This window comes from Pteropus medius, unplaced genomic scaffold (genome assembly GCF_902729225.1).
Source record: "Pteropus medius unplaced genomic scaffold, Ma_sr-lr_union100, whole genome shotgun sequence".
Lineage (NCBI taxonomy): Eukaryota > Metazoa > Chordata > Mammalia > Chiroptera > Pteropodidae > Pteropus > Pteropus medius.
The window spans coordinates 25,134,151-25,159,699 of NW_024349800.1; the positions used below are offsets into that span (position 1 = coordinate 25,134,151).

Genomic DNA, 25,549 nt, shown 5'->3' on the forward strand with positions numbered 1-25,549 from the left:
TTAAAGCCATCACTAAACCGATAGCATCTCTAGATGTTATTCCTAGGATAGTTTCTCAAAAAAAAAGAGAGAAAGAAAAAAGTGAACTCTGCACACCTCTTCTCTTAAAAGATAGTTTTTCAAATTGCAAATTTGTTTTATCTTCTTATACTTTATATATTTTATGGTAAAGTACCTTAAAATATGTTTTGAATCTTCACTTTCTAGTACTCTTAACCAAAAACTTCTGTCAAGGATTTTTGTGAGTGTAATGCTACTTGAAAACTACTTACAAAGTTATTACAAACTATTAAATTTTTATTGAAATGTTTTATATGTAAATATAGCTGAGTATACCCATTTCCTAAAGAAGGAAAACTGATTTTTTTTACAGACCAAGACCTATGATTCTGTTACAGATAAATTTATGGATTTTTCCTTTGAAAAGGTAACCATTTATTTCATATATAATTTGACATTGTTTTCCTTCTTCCATGTTGTCTACTTTTATGGTTATATTTTGTCAAAATGAAAATATACTTTTTCTTCCATTTACAGACACACAGTGCATATATGCTGTTTTACAAACGCATGGAACCAGAGGAAGAAAACGGGAAGGAATACAAATTTGATGTTTCATCAGAATTACTAGAGGTATAAGTTAACTTAACTTTAGTAACAATTTAAAAGCGTATTTAACTATTTATGCAAGTAATAATAGTACTGTAATATAAGAACAGGCTATGACAACATTAGAATCCGTAATCCAGGGTAGGCCTTAACACTGTACAAAATAGTCTAGTCTTGGTATTACTGACATATGACAAGTGAATGTAAGTGAATGAGATTAAAGGGAGTGGAAAATAATTATTAGTGACATTGAAGAAAAATAAGAAAGGTAAAATGGTTGATTGGAATTAGGGCACGTTCACAAGTAACTTGTATGGTTGGTAATGTTCTTATTGGATTGGTGTAAGGATTGCACAAGTGTATAGCAGGAGACCCTAACCCCCTAGGCCATGGGCTGCACAGCAGAAGGTGAGCAGCAGGTGAGCGAGCAAAGCTTCATCTGTATTTGCAGCTGCTGCCCAGTGCTAGCATCACAACCTTAGCTCTAACTCAGATCATCAGGCATTTAGATTCTCATAGGAGCACTGGTTCCTGGTGCCAAAAAGGTTGGGAATCGCTGGTGTACATTGCATGTGTATTTGAAATACATTTGAAATATGTATTTTACATATTAAAAAGTATGTCTTGTGTAGTAATGAGGCTTTCTTTGTTTCATAATGTAGTAAGTGGTAATGTTACTTTAATGTTTTAATATTTGTAAAAAGTATTTTGCCACTCATTGTATGTTGTGTCAGTGTCATAAACTGAGTTAGCCAAAAGTACAAAAAGTCAACCTTCAGAAAGGTAAACCCATGACATACTAATGTAAAGTGACTGAGGTTAAAGGGAGTGGAAAATAATTATTAGTGACATTGAAGAAGAATAAGAAAGGTAAAGTGGTTGATGGAATTAGGGCGACCTGATTTTTATGAAAAAATCTTCAGAATGATCCCATTCAGTGAGAAAAGTAGCCCTGTTATACATTTTTGCAAATCTCTTTAATACCTGTTAATAGAAGGCATTTGAGTTTCATAATAGCTTCTATATTTGGTCTGTTATGAGCCCATTTATCATTTAACTTCTGGAAAACTTCATTGTATGCTTAGGAGAGATTGAGAGTCAAAAACAAGGCGGATAACATCATAGTATCATTAAGAAATTGTTTTGACCTTACACCCTAAAAATGTCACAGGAACACCCACGGCGCCCTGAATCATTGTTTGAGAAGCACTGATTTACATTGTGCAAAAGGGAATCCCAAGCCTTTTCTTGTAATAACAAGAAAAACAAAGTGAACTACATGAGATTATTCTTGATTAGAAAGCTAAACCTTGTTTCCTATCATTGTTTTAGCTCGTTAATTTAAAGTGAGTTTGCACATATACATTTTACTGAAAAATTAAGTAAAAATGTAATAACAGTGTTACTCTACATTAATATGGATTTTAGATATTAACTGGAATCTGATCCTTTAAATTTATACAATCAAAATAGAGCTAGTAGCAGCCTCTCTCAAAAGATAAATAGAAAATTTTAGAACCATAAAATATATTTAGTAAACATAAATTGTAGTGACTGTAATAGATAAAACAAGTAGAGTGCTCAGAAAGGGTAATTGAATTGGGAGTGCTGGAGAAGGTGATTAGAAAATGTGACCTTAAACTTCAACTTGAAAGTTACTGAGAAGTTATGTGCAGAGTACTCCGACTAAAGAGAGTGTTAATGTACAGTCCTGTGAGGAAGGGTGGAGCTTATTGGAATGTTTCCAGAGCTAAAAGCGACGTCTGTGGCTGAGATGATTAATAAGTGCAAGGAAGAATGGGCCAAGATGAAGTTGGATGGGCGTATGGAAAATACTTAGGAAAGTTGTTCCTTCTGATCAGTGTAGTGCAACAATTTCACACTTAGACATACCCAGTTGGCTCCACATACATTGTATCGATAAAAGGTAAAAAGGACCACCAAAAAGCAAGATGAATATTTCTATAGAACAGAAATGGAACAATTAAAAGCACTAAGTCTGGTGGAAACCATGGAACTACCAGGTTTTAGATCCAGAGCAGATAATGGTAGCCAGCAGTTTAGCTTTTGTGGGCTAAAGAGGACAAAAATTATGACACAAGGTTTAGAGCCAAGGTCCTGGCTGGAAGCAAGAAACTTGGAATGGGGCTTCATTGGTATGAAAAGAGACTGAATTGATGAATGGGTGAATGCTGTCATACTCTCCTTTTGGCTATAGCTTTATACAAAGCTGTATGCTTAGAAATGCTAGAGGACCAGGAACTCTGAAACAAGACCATTCAATGACTTGGTCTGTGGTTTTCCAAATATAATGTGGAGCAGAAAATGTAATACGTTATGATTATAAGACCTGGTTCTAGACTAGAGGAGTGGACTGGGGTAAGGGGAGCAAATAGAGATAGTTGAAAATCTTTAGGGGGATAAAGACAGTAATATTAATAATCAGAACATAAGTTTGTTCAAATAAAAATAATTTTATGGAACTGACAATGACTTGGAGCATGTTTGGGGCCTTCAAAAATATGAAGGAACATAAAAACTAAAGTCAGCATAGTGGTTTTTCGGGGCTAATATCAGAAATAATCTTTCATGATTTTTATAAGCAGGGAAATCACTTTTCATGTAGGTCTGCCAATCTGAGTTAAATTTTTTTTAATTTTGCCACTTTTTAAACATAAACATTTCTCTCATAACCTGTTCTTAAAATGGAATATGATGTAGTTTTATACATTTATATACTTGCTCTTCAGACAGATGAGATTTCAGAGTTCTTTCAAAATCTTTATAATTTTTTAAAAACCGTCATCACTTGAGATAGCCAGATACATAATGATAAATTGGAGCAGGTTTAATAATTTATTGTACTTCCATGTTCCACATACCTGTCAAAAATCAGTATGAATTTTAAGTGCATGTATTTTGGGCGGGGGGGGTTGTTTCTTTTAGAGCAAATCTTTTTTTTCTGTCTAATAAAAATACTGGTAAAATGTAATAAAACAAATGCTTCCTGGTATCTGATGTTAACATTTTTTTTCTTCAGTGGATTTGGCACGATAACATGCAGTTTCTTCAAGACAAAAACATTTTTGAACATACATATTTTGGGTAAGTTTGGTAAATTTAATAATAGTTTTTTTGTTACACGTTTTATTGTAAAATTTTATATTTATTTTTAATTTATTATTTTTAAATTCTAGATTTATGTGGCAGTTGTGTAGCTGTATTCCCAGTACATTACCAGATCCTAAAGCTGTGTCCCTAATGACAGCAAAGGTAATATATAAGCCTCAGGTAATTCTTTCAAAATTGATTACTCTAAAATAATTGAATCTTTTTGCTTAATTTTTTTTTTTTACAGTTAAGCACTTCCTTTGTCCTAGAGACATTTATACATTCAAAAGAAAAGGTATGTGTTTTATTTTGTGAATTTTTATGTCATTATCAGATATCTTTTGGGTTTTACTATTTTTGGCATAGAAGTCCTATGCCTTCAGTAACTTCTTTCTTTTTCTTTTTTTAGCCCACAATGCTTCAGTGGATTGAATTGTTGACCAAACAGTTTAATAATAGTCAAGCAGCTTGTGAGGTAAGGTGAATAATTTATCAAACAGCGCATCACTTAAGATTCACTTTTTTGTTTTGTTTTCTTAACTTACGTGCTGTAGCAAAAATTGTATTACCTGTTATAAATTATGAAGAGCCCAATGTAGATTGTTCCTAAAATTACTAGATAGCTGAAAGTTATAATTTTATGTATCATACCTATTAGGCTGATTAAATAATTGATTTTTAGGTTATTTAAAAATCCTTGGATTCTCCAATCCCCGTCCCCATGTATTAAAAGGAAAAACTATAGAAAATTCAAGACTACCAGATATTTCTTAACTACTTTTGAATATTATCAGAAATACTTAAAAATACTCCCTTACTCCTCTGAAAAAATTCATAAATCCCAGAAAATTAGTTTATCCAATTTCATTTTCTCCTATATTACATTATAAGAGAGAGACATCCATAAGGATAATCTGCTCACAGATAATGATCAGTTAATCATATTACCATCTTAATATTTATCATTTTTGATTAGCTCCCATTCCTATAGGCCTGTCTAGGAATGCAAGTCTTATAAATTTCAAGAAGTGGTAGACAGCAGCATAGTATGCAATAGATGAAATGAGTTGAAGATTTTTTTCTTATATAGGTTATCTAATTACATTTTGTAGCAATGAAAGAGGAGAATCTGATGATTGAAAATTTCAAATATAAAGGCATAATTTTTTGAAACTTTATAATGAACATTTCAAAACATACATAAAAGTAGAGAGACATTGTGAACTCTCCTGTACCTATCATCCAATTTCAACAAATAATAACAGTTTTTATTTTTGTTTATTCCTATTCCCCCATGTCTTTTCAGCTGAAGTATCTTAAAGCAAACCCAGACACCTTATTATACATGTATATATACTCAGTATGTATCTCTAAAAGATGAGGACTTAAAAATATGTAAATAACCTGATTCCATTCACTCTTAATAAAATTAGAAGCTATTAGAAGTAATATCCAATACCCATTTCATGTTCACTTTTCTCTAATTGTCTTAAAAAATGTTCTTTTCAGTTGGTGTGTTTAGTACTCAAACAAGATCCACATTTTGTTCTTGTCTCATAAATCTCCTTTCATCTATAACACTTTTTTTTCTTTGCCACTTTTCATTTGTTCTGCAGGATTTTCCACATGTTGACTTTGACTCATTGAATCCTTCTGGTGTTATGTTACTAATTCTCTTCCCACTTCCTGATTTTTTTTAAAGCTGTTTCATAGATCCAGAGGGTTTATTAGGTCATAATTTGTTTTGGTTTTGTTTATAAGTTTTTCTCTTTAGTTTTTGCACTAAGTTATTTGCCTTGGGAACTCTCAAGGAGTTAAAATTCTCTATAGTTGTTAGTAATTGTGTGTATGAATGAATAGGCTGTACAATTCAATAGAGTAGTTAAATACTGATTTAAGAAGTATCTTGAAATCAATGGGAAATTGCTCTTAGCTTAAAGAAGCATGTGTTTTATCAAGAGAGCATAATTTGTTTTTAAACATAAAGTAAATCATACTCAGATCATATTATTAATAGGAACAAAAGATTCTACAGTATGATATTTATGCGGCCTAAGAGGAAAAGAGTGTTCCATCTTACTGTGGTAAGGATTGCAGTTTGCCATCATGCATGTCGTGCACTGTAATGTCAGTGGCACCCATGGAATCCTATAATAAGATGTGATCCTGATTGTGACTTTAGGCATTTTAGATTTTGGATTTTCTAACAATTGAAGAATCTCTTTAGTTAAGAACTTAAAAATAATCGAAACACGGACTAGAAATAAAATCCTTAGGTGATTTTTATCCCATTTAACAAGTATTGGTTGAATGTTATAATCACTCTGTTTTATTTTAGTGGTTTTTGGACCGCATGGCTGATGATGACTGGTGGCCAATGCAGATACTAATTAAGTGCCCTAATCAAATTGTGAGACAGGTAAGAAAAAATTTATTTGAAAAAGAAATGGCTTTCAAGTTAATTATTCTAAATTTGCCTATGAATGTCTTAACCCAGCTTTTAAAGTAGTTTGAAAAGATTATCATAAAAGTCATTTTGCTATTATTTTCACCAGCCTCTTTTAGCAAATCAACTATCATTCCAGTCAAGTGATTTAAATCATTCACATTTCCTGGTTATAGGAAGATAGCTATTACCACCTATACTCTTTATGAATTATAATGATTTTTTTTTTTTTCAGATTCTCAGTTATTTTTAACCATGATAGGGTACTGAAATGGCTTTGAAAGTTACGTGAATAGTACGTAATTCATTTCTGTGACAGGTTCTAATTGTGAAATTTAGACAAAGAAAATGTAAATGTTACTTTATTTTCATTTATGGCACAAAACCAAAAATTTGATCTGAAATATGCCACTTTCCAGTTATTGTTGAGATGTAATTCTTATACCATAAAATTCACCAAAGCCTTTTTAAGTGTAAAATTTAGTGGGTTTTTTTTAGTATATTTTCAAAACTGTACAACCATCATCTGATTTTATAATACCCCAGAGAGAAGCCCTGCATGTTTTAGAAGTAACTCCCCATTTTATCCTATTCCTTCACTCCAGCCCCTGGCAACCACTAGTCTACTTTGTGTTTCTATGAATTTGCCTATTCGGACCATTCCACATAAGTGGTATCATTCAGTATGCGGTATTTTGTGACTGGCTTCCTTAACAATGTTTTCAGTATTTATCCATGTTGTACCGTGTATCTGTACTTCATTTCTTTTTATTGCCAAATAAAATTCCATTGAACAGATATTCCAAATTTTATTTATCCATTCAGCAATTGATGAACATTTGAGATGTCTCCACTTTGGGCTATTTTGAATAATGCTGCTATGAATATTTGTATACAAACATTTGTGTGGACATGTTTTTAACTTTTTTAATATGTACCTAGGAGTGAACTTGCTAAATCATATAGTCACTTTATTTTTAACACTTTTTAGGAACTACCAAACTGTTTTTCATAGTTTCTGAACCAGTTTATATTCCTACCAGCAATCTGTGAGGGTTCCGATTTTGCTACATCTTCTTCAACATTTATTACTTTCTTTTTGATTTTAGCCATCCTAATAGGTGTAGTACCTCATTGTGGTTTTGATTTGAATTTTTCTAATTAATAATATTGAACATCTTTTCATGTGCTTTTTGGCCATTTGTATATCTTACTTAGAGACTCTCCACTAGTTAGGGTGGTTTTGTGAAGCTTTGTTTTTTTGTATTCTCTGTTACTGAAACTTGCCGTTTGTTGTTTTTTCCGGTAGTGTAAAACTGAATATTGTTTTTCAGGCTAACTTTGCCTTATGTCTTTAGTCTGTAGTTGAGACTCCAGGAAGGCTTTAGAATGTCAAAAGATAATCCGTGGGGAAAATATAAGTGGATGGCAGATAATTTTGAATGATGTAATTTTTCAGTATCTTTGTTACCTGATGTAAGTTGGCTCTTTGGTTGCTGTATTTTTTCATTTATAGATGTTTCAGCGTTTGTGTATCCATGTGATTCAGAGACTTAGGCCTGTACATGCTCATCTCTATCTACAGCCAGGAATGGAAGATGGGTAAGAAATAACTTTGAACATTTTATTTTTAAGCTTTTTGGTGATCGGCCTACAAAGTATTTTTAACTATCCACACTGAAATATTTAGGTTATTCTATTTAAAAATAATCTGTAATAATACTAATCATGAAGAGAAAACTTTTTGTTTTATTTTTAATTAAGTGCATCTTCAAAATCCTCTACAAAGGACTTTGACTTCATCTTTTTGTTTGGATTAATTTAGCCAGATATAATAATTGGAATCCAACTACTTATATTATTGTAATTGGTATTTATTATTACACAAATGAAAGATAAATTCAAGTTTTTAAAAAATATTTCTTTTCCCAGAATTTCTGTCTCCAGACTTCATACTCTCTGTAATGTATATTAAATTGTATTTTCAGGTCAGACGATATGGATGCCTCAGTAGAAGATATTGGAGGTCGTTCATGTGTCACTCGATTTGTGAGAACTCTGTTACTAATTATGGAACATGGTGTAAAACCTCACAGTAAACATCTTACAGAGTATTTCGCCTTCCTTTATGAATTTGCCAAAATGGGCGAAGAAGAGGTGAGGCTATATTTTCTTTATTTCTGGGATTATGTACTTATTTTCAGTATTTAAAACAGTTGTTTTTATATCATATTTTAAGTCAGTATTTTTGTCTTTAGAGCCAGTTTTTGCTTTCATTGCAAGCCATATCTACAATGGTACATTTTTACATGGGAACCAAAGGACCTGAAAATGTAAGTCCAATTCTGTCTAAGGGATTTAGAGGCTGTGTTTACAAGTTTGTGTCATGGGAAATTATTAGCTATAGGACCCTTTAAAGTCCCTTCTGGCCCTAATAGATTATTTTAAAGGTCTACCTTTGGTTGATATTTCTGATGGATATAGCAAGATAAGAAACAGTCGTAATAAATTTCACTGATAAGGACCTGGAACACAGCAAATAAATTTGAGCAAAATGGTGACCACCTACTTTGGTGTTCTATCATTAGCATGTTGTTTGTGGTGGACATTTTTGTTTGCCATATTTTTTAAGCCCTTTACTATTACATTTGTCAGAGTCTTCTAAAAAATATAAGCTGATCTATTCATAAAGTATTACATGAGTTTTGATTTGTCTGTAATGATCACTTTGGATTGAATGCTCTATTTGCATTATCTTATTTAATCTTTTTTGCAACCTTAAGAGGTAAGTACTTTTGTTATCTCTATTTTATAGATGAGGAACTTGAGGTATAAAGACATTAACTTGTTTTAGATCACAGTGACTTGGGCTTTGATTTTTGATCAGACTCCTAACCTAAACTATTTAACCATGATATCATAATGCTTTGCAGAATATGGACAGTTAATGTCTAATTCTAGGCTATATGGCTGCTAGTTTAGTCCACATGAACATCTCTTTGAAATACCTACTATTTGGATTATCTGCAAACTGCAAATAAGGATTCCTTAATTTGTATAACTGGCAGTTTTATTAAATAGGAAATACTGTATTATGATACTCATATAAATTTTGATCCTAATTTATCTTCCAAGGGGCAAACCTCTAAGAAAAAAAGAGATCGTGAAAGGATTTATCCCTTTAGGTATAAAGTATAAATAGTCATAGTATAGAGAATCATTACTCTTTTGCAATTCTGCCTAATAGGTCTAAAATTGTCCTGAATGTGGTGTAGACTTTTAAAGCTAGGGTTAGGCCTTTGAGTGGTTGTTTTTCATGGTACAACTCCTGCCACCATCTACTCTGGATAATTATATAAAACAATCAAGTTATATGCTCTCAAGGTAATGTTAAAACTAATATTACTTTAAAATTGGATTTTGTTCTGCTCTAGCCTCAAGTTGAAGTGTTGTCAGAGGAAGAAGGGGAAGAAGAGGAGGAGGAAGAAGATATCCTCTCTCTGGCAGAAGAAAAGTACAGGCCAGCTGCTCTTGAAAAAATGATAGCTTTAGTTGCTCTTTTGGTTGAACAGTCTCGCTCAGAAAGGTGAAATGTTTCAACATTCAAAATGCTTAAAGCATGTTTGGTTTAATTCTTTTTACATAATTGTTTCACCACTGTTAATTCAATAGCTTTTGTTATTTAATTCCTTTTAAATAATAACACCACTATTCATCAACTTTTGTAGCATAAGTATTTTGATTCTTTGTACCAAACTCATACTTTGTCTGAGTCATGTTAGAAATACACATTGGAGAAATTATACAGTAAAATATCTAGAAAAATTATATGTGCATTCATCCTTTAACTTAGCAACTTCACTTCTAAGAATCTATCCCCAAAATATAGAAAGATGTATGTGCAGTGCTGTTTATTCAAGTAGTGTTTGTAGTAGCAAAGGACTGGAAATGTCCACCAAGAGGGAACCAGTTGAAAAACAGGGCATCCACTCAATAGAGTACTCTATAGTGGGAAAAAATGTAGTATGAAGTATATCTGTATTACCTTGGAGAAACTTTAGGATAAATACTAAGTGAAAAAAGCAAGGTTGAAAAAAAATATATATTTTTTAAATATGCTACTTTTTAAGAAAGGAGAGGCCGTGAGAGAGTGAATGTGTGTGTGTCCTATTTGTGATTTCACCTACTTGCTGAAATTTATTAGTAATCCCAAAATCAGTACTCAAGGAGCTTTTATAGTCATTCATGGACTGCAAAATGTACATGTGCAGAGCAGCAAAAAAAATTGAGTTGCCTATCATACACCTTCCCAGCTGAGATCAAATGTGGTGACACTCTACCTTCTTGTTTCAGTTCTCATATTGTAAACAAATGTCCTTTCCATGGTATATGCCACATTTTTCACATTTATGCTTCTTGTTGGTAATTGGCTCTTTAAAGTGGCCCCCAAGCATAGTGCTAAGTGCTGTCTGTGTTCCTAAGCTCAAGAAGGCCATAGTATGCCTTAGAAAATACGCATAGTAGATAAGCTTCATTCAGCTATGAGCTACATAGTGCTGTTCCCTATGAGTTCAGTGCTAATGAATGAACAATGTGTATTAATTAAACAAGGTATCTTTAAATAAAAACTGACATAAAACAAGGTAACATTTTGATCAGTTGACAAAAATGTTGTGACTGGGGATCACAGGAACCTAACCCTCTATTTCCCCTATGAGCAATGATTGAATATTCACTAATTCACTGTTTGCAGCACTTTTAGCATATAAGTACTACAAATAACAAGAATTGACTGTATTTTTTTAAATTGAAGTCTAAGTCAAAAACAAAAAAAAAATAGTTTCCTGTGGTTGGGAACGGGAAAACAGGTTGGAGGGTAAAGGAATGAAAGCTTGACTTCTTTGAATAGACATTATTTTGTTTTTTAGATTTAACTTTGGAATCATGTAAATGTTTAATATAATTATAAGTAAATTAATAAAATGCAACCTTAAAAATCAAAAACAGACTGAAAGGAACCTAACTGTATATTTAGCTGGTGGCATAACCACTGGAGAGAAATCAAAGTAACTTTGGAACACATTAATTTAACTGTAAATTGCTAGTAGGATGTACCTACAGAACAAAAAGAATTGTAAAATTATTCTAGACTACTATCATTGGTAGTATAATTGGAATTATTATTCTGAAATTTTTTATATTACAGAATAAAGTAAATAAGTAATTGTTAATATCATTAGAAACCAAGATTTCCAGCAAAAGAAAAATACAAATATAAAATACAGTTTTTACATAACTTCTTTAAAACTGAATCTGGAAATATTGGTAGAATTTATCGTGTAGTTTTGTCTTAAACAAACAAAAACGTATTGCATAACCTCCATTTTCTGAAAAGTCCTAAAAATCGCATCCAACTCAGTCACTGAGTGCCTCTGGCATCTAGATCGTTGTCTCTAGATACCATTTCCCACTGGAAAACATCAAGATTCCTAGGAAATATGGCCAGTTTCATGTCTTGGGCAAGAAATGAATGGAAAGTTGAGAATGTTCTGTCGTTTTAGAAAGCAAAGAGGCTATCAAAGTCTAATGAAATGTTAAAAGGAATCAAGAGCCAATTTAAGGAGGTTTCTACTGGTCATACATTGGACAACCCGAGCATCAATAATAATAGGAATAACTATAAGTGTACTAAAACACAACACAGATGTTTAAGTCCATGAGTTCCTAATGATACCTAAAAACAAAATTTTAAGAAACTCACAACCATTGGAGTTATATTAGAAAACCAGATCATAATTTTGGAAACCTATTAAAGGAATGATATTAAGCATTTATGTTTACCTAAAAGAATTATACGTCGTGGCAACCAAATGGTAAGTGAGAGGTAGTTCGTCGTCAAAGAGGTATTTGAGCTAATAAATGAGCATGTAATACTGGAATTAGAATATCAAGATTTTGCACCCCAAATAATGGACATAGGAAATGATCATCATTGGCTGAAAACATTACAAAAAGAAAGATAACTTTTCATTATGTGCCTCCTAATGAAATCCATACCACCACCTGCAAAGTTGTCTTGGCTTAAAAATTCAAACCTAGATTCGATCGAGTCTTTAGATCTAACTACTAGTTTACAGGAAATATAGGGACATAGGAACATATTATAACACCACCAAAAAGGTACAATCAGCAAAATGGAAATGTGGGAAATTCTGCAGGACAAACCACCTGCTTTCTTCAACAGATAAACTGCAAAATAAAAACAAAATCGGAGGGGAAACCAGTAGTATAAAGGAGATTTCAGAGATATTTCAGCCAATTGCAGCAGAAGACTTTATTTGGATCCCGATTCACACAGATTAAAATAATTGTTTTAGAAACTTGAAACTGTACAGTGGATACTGTATGCTTGTAAGGAATTATTGATTATTTATGTGTGAATAATGGTAATGTGGTTATGTTTTTTAAATTTATCTGCTAGAGATTTAAGGATTTAAATGATAAAATATCTATAGTTGCTTCAGAATAGTCCACACTGAATGATTAGGACGTACAAAAGAAATAAGACTGGCCATGAATTGGTAATTCGAAGCTGAATAATGGAATATTTACACAGTTCTTTCTATTTTTGTACTAAAGTTTTCTATAATAAGTTTAAAAAGAAATATACAGTAAATGATTTTATACTGGGAAGTGAAACTCTCTAGTATTTCTTGTAAGTTCATTTTGTTTTGAAGATTCTCATGTCAAAAAAAAAACTCTACGTTAGACCTATCCTATTGTTCTATACCAAAAGAGTAAATTAACTAAATGGAAATAAAGTAGATTTGAGCTTCTCTGTACCAATCCCGGAATCTTGAAAAATTGTCTAAAATATGTCTGGCAAGCAAGTCTGACTAGCAAGAAGTTCAAAAATCATTTTATGATGGTTATTTGGTATAGTTGTATTTGAATCGACAATTTTGATGTTTCATGATACAGATAACTATAAAGTAGTACAAAGGGAAAAAAAACTTATTTCCACTAATATTTTCTTTCAGGCATTTGACATTATCACAGACTGACATGGCAGCATTAACAGGAGGAAAGGTAATACCTTTTCTATATTATTAGACCATTTGATAGTCTCAAAAAATAACATGACAGTTTTTAAATGAACAACTTTTGCTTTTAACAGGGATTTCCCTTCTTGTTTCAACATATTCGTGATGGCATCAATATAAGACAAACTTGTAATCTGATTTTCAGCCTATGTCGATACAATAATCGACTTGCAGAACATGTAAGTGCTAAGAAATAGTTTTAATTTTTTTTTGTTAATTTTATTTTTCTGAATCTGGCTAAAACAGGTATCTTGTTAATTTTAAAAAGAATATTCTGAAAGTCTCTTCTTTCTGTTTTAGATTGTGTCCATGCTTTTCACATCAATAGCTAAATTGACTCCTGAGGTATGTAGATATTTGTTAATTCGTGTTTTTAAAACTACTGCCAGCCTTGACAGCATTTTCAAATGAACCTTTGTAATTTGTTCTTGAAAGAAATTTATTGGGGGTCGTCTCCATAACATGTTAGCTTATTTTTAAGTATGTAACTTGAATAAACTGAATTAGCTCTTTATGTCTTATCGCAAATGTAATTTTCTCAAATATAAGTTTACATATAAGTTCAACGTATCAGTGACACCTACTAAGCTTTAAAATAGTTAGTTTTAAGCTTATATCATAATTTTGCCCAAGAAAAAGTAGACTAACGAGAGCACTGCATAGGTGGAAAGTATATGGAAAATAGAATACAGTATCATACAAAAATATTTTTATAAAGTGGAAATGCTGCAGCGACTTTGATAATACACATCAAATATTAATAAATTATACCACAAGATCAAAGGTTGCTATAGGAAATTTTTTAATATAAAGTTTTATGTAAACATGTTTGTCTCATTAACAAGAGTTTCAATTTTTTTTTCCAAATTGACATCCAGAAAAATACATGTTTTCTGTTATACTTGGCTCCCATGCAATTGACTTTGTATCCCCAGCTGATCCTGCTGCTTTATCATAGCTCAAGTTCATATGCAGGAATATTAAGCTCTGTAAACCTAACACAGCAGATTTAAATGTGATGTATAACAAAAGTTAGATGTGTTTCTTTTCTCCTGAAAGAGATGGATGGGTTCAAATAGACCTAAATACATAGTTTTGTATGTCTTTTACAGGCAGCCAATCCTTTCTTTAAATTGTTGACTATGCTAATGGAGTTTGCGGGTGGACCTCCAGGAATGCCTCCCTTTGCATCTTACATTCTGCAGAGGATATGGGAAGTAAGTCTTGCAGCAGATATTTCAGGATTTACTTTTCTGAGAATTTTGTCTAATACAGTTACTGTCATTATAAGTACCAGTTTCTTTCTACTTGAGGAATCCAAAGTGGATTTAGTAAGTCACAGTTTGAAGGAAGAAAAGATGCTTTAGTCAGAAGGTCTGGGAGAAAACAGAATTCTTGGCCAGTCTCCCAGATGTTGAAAGACTTTCTCCTAGAGTTATAAACAGCCTTCAGCCAGTCTGAGGTTCTCATTGCCCTACCCTCAAGAAAAGATTACGTAAAGTGATAGAAACCCTAGAAATACAAACCCAGGTGTTTTCAGCAGTTGACAGAAATCGTAGAGGAAGCACCAGCTGCTTCCTTTCTTTCAGAGTTACTGCTGAGGTCACAAAAGTTGTCCTTAGCGAGTGTTGGGAAAGCCCACTCTCCAGACCAAAGGTCGGCAAACTTTTTCTCTAGCCAGATAGTAAATATTTTAAGCTATACTGTCTCTGTTGGAATAACTCAACTGCTGTTTTTTTGCATAAAACCAGCCATGGACAATACATAAAGGAGTGGGTATGATTGTGTTCCAGTAAAAACTTAAAAACAAGCAAACCACAGAATTTGAGCCATAAGCCATAGTTTGCTAACCCCTATTCTAAATTCCTAAAATTCCATTTTCCCATGAAAAAAATCTCCCTAGCAGTACACAGTGAGCTAGATTTTATTCTCACTTGTAACAGATTGAACAAACAATAAGAAAAGTAAAGAGGAGAAATTTCAGGGCATTGAAAGCACTTTTAAATAAACTTGCAAACTTAAGACCTAAAAGTCATTGGCGGCTTTTATTGGTCCTATCTTAGAGTGCTTGATTATTGTAATTTTATTTTGTAAATTAATGACAAATTTTCCTGAACATTTACTGTTTGAAAAAAAAAAAATAGCTTTAAAAATGGGGGAAAACATGGTTGAAACTATTTTTAGGCTCTACCTTTCAAAAATCTCTTTTGGCTTCAATGTTTAATGGATTATACCAAAATTAAGTAAAAAAGTATCTGCTCATTCAGTTGTCCTTATATTCTGTTCTTGTCATTTTATTTACAGGTAATTGAATACAATCCTTCTCAATGTCTAGATTGGTTAGCAGTGCAGACACCCCGAAATAAACTGGCACACAGCTGGGTCCTACAGAATATGGAAAACTGGGTCGAGCGGTTTCTTTTGGCTCACAATTATCCTAGAGTCAGGACTTGTAAGTCAAATATTTAGAATTTAACCATTTGTTTTTATAAGTTTTGGGTTTTTTTGTTTTGTTTTTAAGGTGACCACAATATGCCCATTGTCGTATAATGCAAAGGCTCTTAGAGATATTGTTCTTAAAGGCCAGAGTCATACTAGTATTTGGAAACCTGTAGCAATGTTTTACAAATATCTACAATGTTTTTGTTTTTTTAAGGATAGGAAACTATGTCCTTTCTTGGGTAACATCACCACCACTACCATTTTTGGTTTTTTGCTTAATAGAGTGACAAAGCATGATTAGCATTAGTAAAAAGAGTAAAGGGTCAGAAAATCCTATCTTAAAAGTAATTGGGGAAGGCTGAAAGTAAAGTAGTAATAAAGACATAAAGCAAGCTGAGAAAATATTCACTGAAATTCTGAGAGTTAAATGATAAACATTTCATTATACCCAGTTTATGAGAGAATAAACATCTTGAAAGACAGTGACAATACAGAATATAGATATTTCACACAATAGAAAATCGCCTATAAACAAACATAAACTATGTTCTCTTTTGGTAGTGTTCAAAGAAATAAAAATCAAAGTAGTTAATATTCTAAATTTCTTTCTTTCAAATTTAATCATCAAAATGATATTTGCTAGCTGTCTACTGAAAGGGCCTAGAATCAGTGACACTCCAGTAGCAACAAGCACATCGAACACACAGATATTTTTTTCTAAATATTGTTCTCCAATAAAATGAATCATGGCTCCTTGGAGAAAATAGCTGATTTTAAGACTGGGGCAAGGAATATGTAAGATGATCCTGGAACATCTTGTAAAACCAAAAGAAGAGGGCATGTCAAAGGAACATTGAACCAACCTGAAAGCATTCCCAATGGCCAAAGCTGGAACAATTTCTATTAAAAAAAAAAAAAAAATCATAATGCTGGATTGTAACCCAAAGTATAACTATTCATGAGTCCATACTGTCATAAATAAATGATTGAATAAATAAACAAGTGGAGAAGAAACAAATCTCCCATACAGAAGAATGTAAAATAATTTATGTACATCCTCTTTCAAAGAGGTGGAGTATAACTCCTCACACCTTTTGTATGAGCTTAGTGACTTTCAAAGAATAAAGTGTGGGGGATCCCAGAAATAACTTTGAAGTGAAGAAATTTAACAAACATCAACTCAGCCAGGTGGTTAAGTTTAACATCATACCTGAAAATTCATGTTGATAGTATGTACCCTTGATATAATGTGATGCAAAGGGCACTTGACTTACATGGTCTTCCACACAAAAAACCTGTATCCTGAGTCTAACCATGATAAACATGAGACAAACCCAATTTGAGGGACATTCTGCAAAAATACCTGACCTCAAAACTGTCAAGGTCATCAAATGCAGGAGAAATCTGAGAAACTGTCACAGCCAAGAGGAGTTAAGGAGACATAACAACTGAATATATCTTAGAACCATATAAAAAGAACATTTGAAATCTAAAGTGTAAAGTTTAGTTAATACTGATGTGCCAGTGTTTGTTCCATAGACACAACCAAGGTACCATAGTAATAATAGATATTAAAAATAGGGGAAGTGTGGAAGGGGTGTATGGGAACTGTCTGTTCTACCTATTCTAAAATAAAAGATTTACTTAGGCAAACACCTTTCAGTGGTGAGTGCACATGGGTTGGCATTGGCACTCTGCTTATAGGCTTGTTTTTCCTGTCAATATAGGGAACCTCACAGTACTTGGATATTTGTAAGAGCTGACATATCTTGGTGTCATTCTTGCCCTGACTTCTGAACATAAAATAATTCAAAAACCTGAACAAAAAAAAAAAAGTGTTTTAGCCAGCTGTTACACCTAATATTCATGACAGTGCTTAGGAAACAGCATTCTCATATATTGCAGTGACATTGTAAGTTAATATTACCCTTAAGAAAGGCATTCGATTTACCAGTATGTACCAAGATCCTTAAAATGTTTTTGCCCTGTTTAACTTAGTAATACTATTTCAGGGATTCCAGTTTAAGTAAGTCATCCAGTGTATTGGATACCCAACAGCATTATTTATAGTTGAGAAAAATTAAAAGCTGGATGTTCAGCTAGAAAGTAAATTGTTATAATGCATCATTTTAAAATTATAATAGTGAAGATTATAGTAACATCAACAAGTGTTTTTTATATAATGTAACTTGAAAAAAGGGCCCAAATATTTGAATAGGATGAATATAACTTCCAATAAGAATTAGAGTAACATGTGTAGAAGAAAAACTAGAGATACTTTTAAATCCTACAAAACAATTTTAAGAAATGACAGAATGTTCAGAGTAAAAAAAAAAATTGAGACATAATTGGTGTCTTAAAATAGTTGAAGAGTTGCCATATAGAAATGGAAGTAGATTTGTTCTAAGTTCAGCTGAACATTTTTTAAATCACAAAAGACTTTTCTCAGTTGTAGTATTACACAAAAATCGATCAAGATGATAACTACGTGCCAACTTTTATAATTTGAAACAAATATCAAATTGAGCCTAACTGAAAATAGATTTCCAGAGTGCTGTGTAGGTGAAGAAATACATAGAAATGGAGTATTGTGCAGAAATAAAGTTTAATTTGAAATCTGTAAAATAGATCACAATAAATTTTAGAAACACTGACTTTATTTGCTTTAGCAGTACAATGGAAATTATCAAATTATAGGTAGAATAGTGGGAGACAGAATTAGTAGGTGTATTGAAAAGAGTTAAACTAAGGAATTGGAGACCTTGAGGAGGCTCTGTAGTGAATGTTGTTAGGAGTGTTAGCTTATAAATCTGACAATCTAGGTTTGAATTCCAGTTGTGCCACTAGCTGTGTAATATGGGGCTGTCTTACTGTTTCAAGTCTTGAGAGAAAGTGGGGATAAAAAAAGGAGTGTCTTTTTCTGTACAACGTTTAATGTTAAATAGTAAACATTCGATAAATGTTAGCAATTCTTGTTATCGTTTTACTATTACCATCATCGTCGTCATTTCCCAAGGCCGAATCTGGTCTCTGCCTCTTTATCTATGTGACCTCGGTCATTGCCTTTCCAAGATTCAGATTTTTTTATATAATATCACCTACATCCAGGATGAGTGTGAGGATTAAATGAGATAATATTATAAAGTACTTAGCTCAGTGCTTTGCTCATAGTAACTGCTTTTACAGATGGACTCAGCTAATGAGTCATTAACCTCTCAGATTTATAGCATACACTTAATAACATTTTTCAGGTTTGTTGAATGAAGGAGGGATTCTTTTTTGTGTGCAAGATTAGCCTAGAAGACGTAAAGATTTTCCAAAGTTAATGTTCTATAATTGTCATATATATAATCTTTTATATTACAAAGGACTTTTAGAAGATCTCATTCTCTCTGTATAACGTAAGTACATTTTACCATTAGCAGTATATTATTACAAAATAATTTACCATTTTTTGTAAAGAATAAGAAAACTAAGACCTTAAAACTAAGTAAATGATTTGACCATGTCAGACAGCCTTAATATAGGTCTTCTGGTTCCAAATGCTATGTTCTTCCTGTTGAACTATATTGTTTCCTGAGAAGAAAAGAAGTGATAAGTGGGAAAATTCTACATTTTAGGAAAGTTGAGCAAAAGCGATTGAAACCTGTTTCTGCTAACACAATTGTTGTTCTCATCATTCCTTGGTATCTTCCTATGGGGCCAGTGGTAGATCAGAAAGATAATAAATGTTCATGTCCCTTAATTTTTATTTATTTAAATTTTTAAAGGGAAGAGTGGCTTTGTGTTTAATGACTGCTCTTCAGTCTATTTTATATCTTGTAAGGTTCTATCTGACAGTTTTGTTTTACATTTTATAGCTGCAGCTTATCTTCTGGTGTCCCTTATACCAAGCAATTCATTCCGCCAGATGTTCCGGTCAACAAGGTCTTTGCACATCCCAACCCGTGACCTTCCACTCAGTCCAGACACAACAGTAGTCCTGCATCAGGTCTACAACGTGCTCCTTGGTTTGCTCTCAAGAGCCAAACTTTATGTTGATGCTGCTGTTCATGGCACTACAAAGCTAGTGCCCTATTTTAGCTTTATGACTTATTGTTTAATTTCCAAAACTGAGAAGCTGATGTTTTCCACATATTTCATGGATTTGTGGAACCTTTTCCAGCCTAAACTTTCTGAGCCAGCAATAGCTACAAATCACAATAAACAGGCTTTGCTTTCATTTTGGTACAATGTGTGTGCTGACTGTCCAGAGAATATCCGCCTTATTGTTCAGAACCCCGTGGTAACCAAGAACATTGCCTTCAATTACATCCTTGCTGACCATGATGATCAGGATGTGGTGCTTTTTAACCGTGGGATGCTGCCTGCCTACTACGGCATTCTGAGGCTCTGCTGTGAGCAGTCTCCTGCATTCACACGACAACTGGCTTCTCACCAGAACATCCAGTGGGCCTTTAAGAATCTTACACCACATGCCAGCCAATATCCTGGAGTGAGTAAAATTGGTTACTCTTATATCTGTATCCTCAAATTGTTTGGAAATAACTTGTTTTTCCCCTTGGGGGAAACGGTGACAAAATATAGGAGTATAGTCTAACTTTAACTGTTCTTATAGGCTTAACATATATTTTCTTGAATGTATGTGTAAAATGCTATATGGTTATAAAATTTTTAAGTAGATGGATACTTAGGTTGATGTTGAAATGTTCTCTCTAATGGAACTTACCTCTTTGAATTTGGTTTTGTAAATATATTCTTAATGAATTCATATATTCTTAATGAAAAAGCTTTGTGGTACAGTTTTTGGGAAGTATTTACTATTTAGATATTTATTATCAAGATCTATATGTTACGCTAAGCTGTGAGCTAGACAGTATTTTATCTGTTATAATATTCCCTAATATTTTTTTCTCACACTACATTCAAATGAACAAAATTTGTAGGTTTCATATTAAATTTTACCTCCTCCATGTAAAGCTGTCATTCCTGAATATTTCTTTTCACTGTTTTTCTGTTGTAAACAGAAAATTACACCAAGAGGGTATAAATCCGAGAAGAGAGATCGAAGGCAGAACCCTTTTTAAAGCTGTTGTTAACCCAGAGGCCACAAACTGCTAATATTAGAACTTATTTGCTAAATAGGGGATGGTGGGACTGGAGGAGTGAGCTTTTTCAAGACATTCAACATCTAAGAGTTCAATCAAAAGAATACAGTAAAGGGTATTTTAAGTATAGGTATTCTCTTTCCTGTCGTTTAGGCATAATGTAGTGAATTGTTTAGAATTTCTCACCCTGAAAGAATAACCTAATTTCCAGTGAAGAAGTTAGAATGCCTATAATAAAATAAAGAAAGTGATTGTATTAAGTTCCAGAAAAGGTTCAAAGCCAAGGCTATAATACAGAAGGAAAAGAATGAGAGCGTCAGCCTGATTTAGGATCATGACAGGCTTTATTAAGATTCAGTGGATGTGGATTTATTTCACATTCACATAATATTTGATTTAGTTAATAAATATGTCTATAGTTAAATGTACCTTTGAAGAGTGCTGGGCGAGTGAGAATATTTATCTGTTGTTTCTTGCCCTTGACGTCAATGAAATGTAACATCTTTTATTGTGGAATTTATTAGAGATTTTAATGGAAACAATGCTTAAATCAATTTTTGCCGAGTAACAAACCAACCATCATCGGTCGAGAAAGATCATTCCAAATATTGATTGGCATAGAAGGGTTTTCTCAGAAACAGTCTTAATTCAGGTGTAATTGAGAGCTGTAAAATCTTTGTGACAAAGTAATGATTTCTTATTTATTAAAGAAAAGGGAACAAAGGATCATAGTTTGTCTCTGGGTGCACATGTGAAGTTACAAAACTTAGTACTTTGAACAGTATTAAGACTAAAAATGAACTGTATTTACTTGTAGTTTTTAATCTTCCTGAAATTTTATTTTAAGGTTTTCTTTTAGTGAATTATGTATTTCTTAAATAGAATTCGTTGCTAATTTTATAACTATTCTTGAATGGTAGTGTAATCTGATTTATTTGTATAATTTTAAGAGCTGGCTAATGAGCATAACATTCAGAAATGAGATGCAAACGTTCTAAAATATTTCAGGGTTAAAAGATCACTATAATGCTTATTTGTCCTTTTTAGGCAGTGGAAGAACTATTTAACCTGATGCAGCTTTTTATAGCTCAGAGGCCAGATATGAGAGAAGAAGAATTAGAAGATATTAAACAGTTTAAGAAAACAACCATAAGTTGTTACTTACGTTGCTTAGATGGCCGCTCCTGCTGGACTACGTTAATAAGGTAAAAATATCTATTCTAGTGTTTTTTTTGTTTAGTTTTTCCAGGTGAGGGTATGGGGACCATACTTTTGATACTTAATAATAATTTAAATTACTTATAACTGAAAATTTACAATTCTTTAAGGTTATTAGGGAAGCATATATGCATTTAGTTACCTTGGAAGAATTTATATTTTGAAAATTAGCTACTTTTGAACAGGTTTTGTTTTTGTTTGGTTTTGGATTGTGTTTTATCGCAATCATAGAATCTTAGGATTGGAAAGAACCTTAATGTACAATCTTCCACCTAAAGTTTGACTCCTCTTCTCTGTAGCAATCATCCAAACTTATGCTTGAACAGTTCTGTTCCAGGGGCTTCCAGAAACAGCTTTCTCTATCTTTTGATGAGTTTCACTGTTAATATGTTTCTCATTCCGTTTAGCCCAGATCTACCTATATTTTTTAACCGTAAGAATTAGGCAAAATAACAAAACATGATCTTTCCAACGTAATTCATTGTTTAGAGCGACAGAAGTTTATTGAATGGCTGTGAAGGAACTGCTACAAATTACATTTATTACCCTTTAACTGTAGAAATAGAATCCAGGTTAATTTCTTAAAATGAATCTATGTATTTATTACATCTAAAACTTGGAGGCAATATCCTTTATTAGATGCATATTTTTTGGCGGTCCTTTTGTATCTTTAAAAAAATGTTTTTAATTAAATTTATCGGGTTAACTGGTTAATAACATTAAATTTTAGGTGTACAGCTTTATAATATAAAATCTATATACTCTATTGTGCTCACCACGCCAAGCTCAGTCTCCTTTTGTCGCCGTGAATTTGACCTGCGTTACCCTCTTCATCCTTCCCCTGCCCCCTTATTCTCTGATAACCACCATTCTGTCATCCTTATCTATGAGTTTATTTGTTGAACACTATAGTATCTTAAGCTGTTCAACCCAAGATAAGGTTATTTCAGATTATCATCTTCAGAAAACTTTTCAATTTAAATCTTTATTAATACACAAAATGAAATTAAGCTTTTGCTAGGACTCCTTAGAGGGATTTAAAAATTTTTCGACATTAATTTTGAATACATTTTTTCCCCAAGATTTACTACTTGAAGTTTATTTTCAAAAAAAAGATTTGGAGCTTTCTTAATTCTTTTTTGAAAAAAGAAAAAAAAATCTGATTGAAGTGAAAGGATTTCTATTCTAGTCATACTATATAACAGCAGTTTCCAGTACGTAATACTGAAATAAGTTCTATTAATAAGAGTAAATTATTTATAAGGCCAACATGTTTTTAATTTTATTTGCACTAATGTTACTCTTTTTTTCCTCAATACCCAGCTAATGAGTGCTTTGATAATACAGGTGTATTTTATTATTATCCAGAATTTAGCATAATTTAGAAGATAAACTCATTATAAAAATAAACATTATTTATACTGAAATTTTAAAAATATTCCCATCACAGCTCTGTTTTACCATTGCGGATAATTATGAGTTGACGAGATACTAACAGACATAACTGTTCTCTAAGTTGCTTAGAGGATTTCTTATTTATATTATCTCCTTTTATTGAGTTACTAAGAAATAGATTTAGTAGTATCTATTCTGTAGGTAGGAAAGTAATTTAACAATTCTGGTTTTTTTTTGTTAAATCACCGAAGTGTTCTGTTCTGGTTCAGAGTTCTCAAACTGTACTTTAAATATTCTTCTAGTGCCTTCAGAATACTATTAGAATCTGATGAAGACAGACTTCTTGTTGTATTTAATAGAGGGTTGATCCTGATGACCGAGGTAAATATTTTATTGTATTTTACTGTAGATTTATTTCATTTTAATTTTCTCACCAGGACTTCTAGACTGTTTTACAGTTATCTGGATTTTAATTATACAGATCAGTAAATGCTAATTTATATTCCAAGAATAATTAGGTTATAATTTTTAAGGTGCTGTTTTCTTTTCCCATAGTAATTCCATACTTTCTCCCTTATTTTGTATTTGGAACAACCACTCTAAATAAACTGGTTTTATTCATTTCATTTGTAAAGATAGAAACATAAGAAATTCGTATGATTTAATCAAGAACGCGTAATTTCTCAAGAGCTCACTTATTTGACAGAGTTACAAAATCTGAGATTAGCATCATCAGAGGAAGCCAGTGAGACTGTTACAGGTGGTAAAAATCAGCCATTCATTCTTCCCATAATTCTTGAAAATCCACAACTGTGAGATGATTTTAAGACCACAGAGGTGCATTATACTCTTTAGTCTACTAGTAGAGATAAGAAGAAAGAGTATACCTGTTAAGGGTTCCATGAGATTAAGGAGTAGGATGTTTTTTTCCTACCTGTAGTTAATAGTATGATAGAATAGGAATACAACATGTTTAAAACTACACTTTGAAGAATTTAAGCTTGCATTGGTAAGTGGGAGAGCATTTAGATAAATGACTTAATCAGCACAGAAGCAAAGAAGTATTGGTTGTGTTTAAGAAGTGTCAGGAATTTCTGTATAGCTAAAACAAAAGGTATGTGAAGAGGAGTAGTGAGAATTTCATTCAACAGATATTTGAATGTCCGTTCTGTGCCAGGCGTTGTGCTAGGCACTGGGGACACATCAGTGAACAAGACAGCTTACAGGTTAAGTGCCTCATGAGTACGTTGTTCAGATTATGTACTGCTACAGATTCTAGGCTACAAATTGTGATCTTTGAATTCTAAATAGTATATAGAGTATGGGGAATTGAGAGGATTAGATAAAAGGTACTTGTGGCATAAAATGAAATAGGGAAAAACTAAGGATTCAATTAAGCTACTTTCGTTAAAGGAGTTAATAGATTTAACACGTTAGTATAATTAAAGGAACTCCTGCCTTTTTTGAGCTCTTTTACTTTATTCAGAACTACTATTTTGAATATGGCTGACAGCCATGTCACCATTGTCTTTCCCTAGAAGCCCTGGAAAGTTAAAGCAGTTAGTTACCTGTTCTTCTGTCCTTGCCTGCTGCTTTGTAATCTCTAAGGCTTATAGTCTTCAAGCAAACAGTAACCCAACAAAAAGAAAAATCTAATTAAACAAACTATTCCTCCAAACTAAACAGTATAGACAAAATATCAGAGCTCCGAAGAGTGAGGACTGTTTTGTATTTTAAAAAGAGCTGAATGAGAGAATTTGACTTTTGGATAGAAAGCAAATACATTTGTTTATGCTCATATACATGTACATAGTCTGAGTCTGAAAACATCTGTATAGAAAATGAGCACCTCCATTTTGTGGCTCAGTAAAGTAAAAATGAAATGAAGTTTTCCATTTTTTTAAATCACTTGTAGTCTTTCAACACGCTGCATATGATGTATCATGAAGCCACAGCTTGCCATGTGACTGGAGACTTAGTAGAACTTCTGTCAATATTCCTATCGGTGTTAAAGTCTACACGCCCATATCTTCAGAGAAAAGGTTTGGTTATTCCTATTTCTTATTTTTTGTTAATTTAACTATTAAAGAGCAAAATAAGGCTTTTAAACCCTGTAA

General features: G+C 32.5%; 1 protein-coding gene across 10 annotated transcripts in view; it reads left to right on the forward strand.

Moving 5' to 3' along the window:
- Nucleotides 1–25,549, forward strand: part of USP34 (ubiquitin specific peptidase 34) — a 210,222-nt gene that overhangs the window by 168,279 nt on the left and 16,394 nt on the right. For all 10 annotated transcript variants that reach the window (XM_039887053.1, XM_039887052.1, XM_039887050.1 and 7 more), the window contains 20 exons: nt 374–427; nt 538–633; nt 3,650–3,714; nt 3,807–3,882; nt 3,968–4,015; nt 4,130–4,195; nt 6,059–6,139; nt 7,683–7,768; nt 8,155–8,323; nt 8,425–8,499; nt 9,601–9,752; nt 13,207–13,255; nt 13,344–13,448; nt 13,570–13,614; nt 14,382–14,486; nt 15,574–15,721; nt 19,572–20,206; nt 21,867–22,024; nt 23,735–23,813; nt 25,348–25,474. In XM_039887053.1, coding sequence (XP_039742987.1) covers nt 374–427; nt 538–633; nt 3,650–3,714; nt 3,807–3,882; nt 3,968–4,015; nt 4,130–4,195; nt 6,059–6,139; nt 7,683–7,768; nt 8,155–8,323; nt 8,425–8,499; nt 9,601–9,752; nt 13,207–13,255; nt 13,344–13,448; nt 13,570–13,614; nt 14,382–14,486; nt 15,574–15,721; nt 19,572–20,206; nt 21,867–22,024; nt 23,735–23,813; nt 25,348–25,474 — 2,419 coding nt within the window. The remainder of the gene's footprint in view (nt 1–373; nt 428–537; nt 634–3,649; nt 3,715–3,806; nt 3,883–3,967; nt 4,016–4,129; nt 4,196–6,058; nt 6,140–7,682; nt 7,769–8,154; nt 8,324–8,424; nt 8,500–9,600; nt 9,753–13,206; nt 13,256–13,343; nt 13,449–13,569; nt 13,615–14,381; nt 14,487–15,573; nt 15,722–19,571; nt 20,207–21,866; nt 22,025–23,734; nt 23,814–25,347; nt 25,475–25,549) is intronic.